We start from the raw sequence: 5,011 nt of genomic DNA on the forward strand, positions 1-5,011 counted from the left end.
AGCTATTAAAGAAGCCCATTTTTATGATCTAGTTGACTTCTTTTCCTTCTTTAAATGGAGGATTTTTACCAAAACTTGGAGAAAATAGATCGTGGAATATTAGTAGTGGGCAGAATTTTAGCATCACCTAGGTTGAGTCCCTCATATATAGATGATAAACTTTAGACAGAGAAAGCTTCTACAACTGAACATTCCATATCCAGTTAGTGTCAGAGCCAAGACTGGATCCCAAACAGTACTGAAAGCTAGACGAATACCATTTCCTCTAAACTGTGCTCTTACAACTACTTTTTAAACCACCTTTCCCTTAAAAAATTGTATACCCTTAATATTTCCAGACTGAAAAATCTGCACGTTTGCTGTTGTGGTTTTGCTTTTCAGAGGTAATAATTGGGTGGCTTTTTAGGTGGAAATGCCTGGAATAAAGGAATCCTGGAAGCCAGCCTGTAGGAAGTGTCCATCTCCATGCTCCGTCCTCACCTTGCACTGACACTCCTCCACCAGCATCACCATCTTCATCACGGGGGAAGTGCCAGTGCAGTTCAGCTGCAAGTGCGTTGTGGTGAACTTGGCAGGCAAGCAGTGGGAGCAGGTGTGGGGATGCTGTCCAACTCCAGGAAAATGAACAGATCCACATTTCCCAAAGCAAAGGTTGTTCTGGACAGTTACTTTTTCACAGTCTTCATGGGTGATAGTCTAAAAGGCAAACACATTTCCATTACATTGTCTTGAGTCATTTCTTTAATGTACATGCTGCAGAAGCTATAGACTGTAAGCCTGAGGATAATTTAGACTAAAAATTTCAAAGCTTTCCAATTTTGGAAACATTTTGTAATGTCCAGGTGGTGGTATCTATAAGGGCAAAAGGCCACCTCAACTAAACTTTCTTTATTGAGTAAATTATTAAATTAGCCTTTAGGAAATCCTTAAGTTAACATGAAAATATTTTACTCTACACTTTAAATACCAAACCATAAGAGATTTTGTCTAATTGGATGTGATCGGTTGGAAGAATTCTAGTGGCAATTTTTTTATACAAATAATGTGTCTTCCCTTTCTGCTCCTCACAGCACATTGTGCATAGCAGGTCCTCGATACATATTTGTCCAGTTGATCATAGAATAGAACAAAACATCATGAGTTTAGTTCTGTTCTATTTTGCATGGCCTGTAGTGACTTAAAATCTATGAAGTTTCATGCAGCAGAGTTGCAACACATATGCCTGCAAACCATGTATTACATCACCTTTGCCTCTCGCATAACCCGGTACACTTAGCATTATGTGCCTTCCAAAATATGTAAGAGTCAAATACCTTAATTTTAATTTAATTAGCAATAGAATTCAAAATAAGAATTTCAAAGGAAATTTGATTGCCTGATTCTTAGAAGCAATTTTCTAATTGCACATAGGCCAACAAAGCAGTCATTATTATTTGATAATTAACTTTTCATTCCTACATATCCTTGCCTTTTAAGGCAGAATACTTAACTGATTTGCAGTCAATTGCTTTATAATATTGCCTGCTTAATTGGGTGACATTACCGGACTATAAAATTTTACTCTACCCTGAGTTGCTTTTGGTTCAATATCTTTATGTTTAAGGACCTGGTGCAATTTCTCAAATTTAATTTAACATTTGGAGTGTAGGGGTTTCCAGGACTGGAGGAAGTAGATAGCAAAATGTCCCTTTGTCTTAACAGTGTAGAATTGGTCAAAGTATCCACAAATCAGCCAACACAACATGAATCAGCACATAGGTATTTCCAAGGGAAGGAGATGTGATTTTACATCAAGATTATTTTTTGAAAGTTTATAAGAAAATAAGTTATGCCAAATAATTGTTTTTCCTATGGTAATACTAGAAATAATGTGGCAACTTTTGCCTGAGATTTTTGTTAACATATGTTGATGTGGTGGGATAGCTTTTTAAAAAATTGAATAGCTTTGACGAACTATTAAAGAAGCCCTTCACAAATCTATGAAGTAGTCAGGTGTGAAATATAGGGATTAAGACCATCATAAGAGGATATGAGGGTGTTTGGAGAGGAATCCAATGCATTCCACCTTATCTACAGGTGGAGTGAACTGCTCGTCCACATCCTACTAGAGCACAAGGAAGTTCTGGTGATTGCTCTAAATCCCCAGTTTCCTAACAGAGGGTACAGTCTTACTCTGGATAGACCACTCCAGTACAAAAATAAAAAACAAATCTCTGTGTCCTCATATGAATGATTATTGATATTGAGAGTGTCCTCATACCATTCGTGCAGCATTTCCAGAATGCTAAGAAACAATGGAAAGGTTAGAAGGGAATTTAGGGAATATGATCATGCTTTGCCAAATCCTATGATGAATGCCCAAGGGCCAAATCTGGAGTTAGGCGAGGCTCAGGCTCCTGATGCCTCTTCCCCTGCTCTCCACCTGCCCCAGCTTTCCACCCAGCTCCTGCAAACCCTCCTCCACCCTCCCTGCAGAACGCATACCTGGCTGAAGGGCACTGTCCTACAGGTCTCCCAATGTACTTCATGGCTTTTGATGGGCAGGACGACCCCCTGAGAAACTGGACTCTTTCTGAACATGAAGTGATGCCAGAATTTCTTGGCTTCTTCCTGATGAGGAGATTTCTCCATTTTCATCCCATCCATCGGCTGAGTGAGGGACTGGGTCCCAAGTGGAACGTTCCCACTATCTGAGTCGCTGGGTGGGCGCGGTTCTCTCTCAGGCTTCTTCCAGATGCCAAACCTGGATAGCATCTTCTGTCTCTGCCTCTGGCCTTCCCCTGCAGGGCTGGTGCCTATCAGGTGTGGCACTGCGACAAACAGATCTGGCTTCTCCTCAGCTTCCTCATGGTTGCCAGTGGGGAGTTCTCTGCGATTCCTTCCTAGCAGCTCAAGGGAAAGAGAACTCTGATTCTGGCGGCCATCCTGGTGCCGTCCGGCCTTTCCTAGAGGCAGGAGCACCAGCAGCGGAAATAAGAGATGCATTCTGTTGGGGGCCCACGCTTCTTTCCTATTTGCAGATGGTGAGGCCCAAAGGAAGGGCTCACTCTCTGCAGGACCGTGAACAAAGAAATCCTATATATAGATGCCTCCCTAGTGGGGTGGGAAGGCAGGTGGTCAATGGCCAGGCAGAGTAAACACATTTACTGTTTGCTTAAATTATGTAGTGCTAATGGTGTCCTGCCTCCACTCTGGTTTTGTGTATTTTAGAAGGCCCCAGTGAAAGCCTGGAGCCCAGGGGGTAATTAGCTGACAGTTTAGCTTTCGTCTGAGATTTAAAGAGCAGCATTAGCAAGAACAACACATTCTTAGCCCGGATTTTCCATCGCTGTTATTAGAAGGACTAGAGTCAGCTAACATATGCTGTGCATATGCATTGAGCTGGGATGGAATAGACAAGGTATGCTTTTTTATGAGAAAAGTATATCAGATAAAAATTAAAGACATTTAAGGGAGTAGATTTTAAGTGTTTTCACCACAGAAAAATTAGTATGTGTGGTAATGGATATGCTCATTAGGTTGATTTAGTCATTTCGCAATGAATGCATATTTCAAAATATCATTTTATACACTATAAATATTTTCGTCAATTAAAAATAAATAAATTTGACAATTTTTGTCAGTTAAAAAATAAATTAAATTTTTTTAAAAACTGAAGGCATATATTTAGCAAAAGCCCAGGCCTTTAGGAAAGCCACACACACAAACACACAGAACCAAAAAAGTATATCAAAATTGTAAAGAAGGGAAAGGAAGCCAGACGAAGGATGCTACCTTTGTTGAGCAAGGGAATTATTGCCTCTTATTTACGTGTGATTTTTGTATGGTAATTGAGAAAAGGGAATACATTCTCCTTTTCCACACCTGGAAACTCACAATTCCCAAGTTAATCCTCTCACATTAAGAACCAATTACTGGGTGCTAAATTTCACAACTGGTCAGTCATTAGATAAACTCTTTCAATTGTTCACATGTTTCTCAACAGGATCCTAAGTAGCAGGCTGACAGCTCATCAGTCTTCGGTGAGGATGGAAAAATGTCTCTCTTGAGCCACCCTATTGATTTTTTTCTTTCTTTAAGCAAAGAGCCAGACTTGAAGAAAGTGGATTCCAAGAACCAGGTTTGATAGCTTTGGGCATGAAGCTGGACGGTCCATTCCTTACCTTACTGAATCCACATCATCTTCCCTTATTCTATAGTAATTAATGACCAGGTTAAATAAAGACTGAGACAAACATGAGTTTTCAGGGATCAAAGGAAAATTTGTCAAATGACTGTCATTCAGAACTATGATAAATCAGCCAAAGATATGAGAAAGAAACATATCTACAAAACTGAAACCCCAGAATTGAGTCCAATCAACCCCCCACACCATTCAAACAGTATTTCCACTGGGAATCAATGCAGTGCTCGCTCATATTTCTCCCCTTTTAATTTAATCACCATACTCCCTGCTTTCGGTAACACAAATAATCCTGGAACATGCCCCCTTTTTTTCAATACCGATTAAGCTTTCTTCTCAAGAACTGATCCACTGGAATCTTTTTTTCCAGGCATTTTCCACCTGCCCCAGCTTTCCACCCAGCTCCTGCAAACCCTCCTCCACCCTCCCTGCAGAACGCATACCTGGCTGAAGGGCACTGTCCTACAGGTCTCCCAATGTACTTCATGGCTTTTGATGGGCAGGATGACCCCCTGAGAAACTGGACTCTTTCTGAACATGAAGTGATGCCAGAATTTCTTGGCTTCTTCCTGATGAGGAGATTTCTCCATTTTCATCCCATCCATTGGCTAATTTCTATGAGGTAAAGCCTCAAGTCCCTTGACTTAGGATTATAAACTATTTTAAAATGGACCATCATTCTTCCAGAATTCTATGAGAAGAGATATATTTTTCTTGTACCATATATCCATGGAACCTGTGCTAGTATTAATTAAGGCACTGCTGATCCATACTAAATGAGCGTTAGTATTTGTCATTGCTTTTAAAGCAACTTTTTAAAATTTTTTA

At 40.2% G+C, this 5,011-nt stretch overlaps 1 protein-coding gene across 1 annotated transcript; it reads right to left on the reverse strand.

The window, feature by feature from the left end:
- Positions 1 to 402: 402 nt before the first annotated feature.
- CER1 (cerberus 1, DAN family BMP antagonist) lies at positions 403 to 2,985 on the reverse strand. The gene is made up of 2 exons (XM_008567721.1): positions 2,485 to 2,985; positions 403 to 696 (listed from the first exon to the last, which is right to left on the reverse strand). The coding sequence occupies exons 1-2, from the start codon at positions 2,983 to 2,985 to the stop codon at positions 403 to 405; spliced, it is 795 nt and encodes a 264-aa protein (XP_008565943.1).
- Between the last annotated feature and the right edge of the window lie 2,026 nt (positions 2,986 to 5,011).

The sequence above is a fragment of the Galeopterus variegatus genome, unplaced genomic scaffold (genome assembly GCF_000696425.1).
Source record: "Galeopterus variegatus unplaced genomic scaffold, G_variegatus-3.0.2 Scaffold338, whole genome shotgun sequence".
NCBI lineage: Eukaryota > Metazoa > Chordata > Mammalia > Dermoptera > Cynocephalidae > Galeopterus > Galeopterus variegatus.

Coding starts and splice junctions, on each gene's coding strand:
- CER1 (XM_008567721.1), bottom strand. CDS start 2,985: ATGCATCTCTTATTTCCGCTGCTGGTGCTCCTGCCTCTAGGAAAGGCC. Junction 697..2,484: donor GGACAGTGCCCTTCAGCCAG/GTATGCGTTCTG, acceptor TTTGCCTTTTAG/ACTATCACCCATGAAGACTG.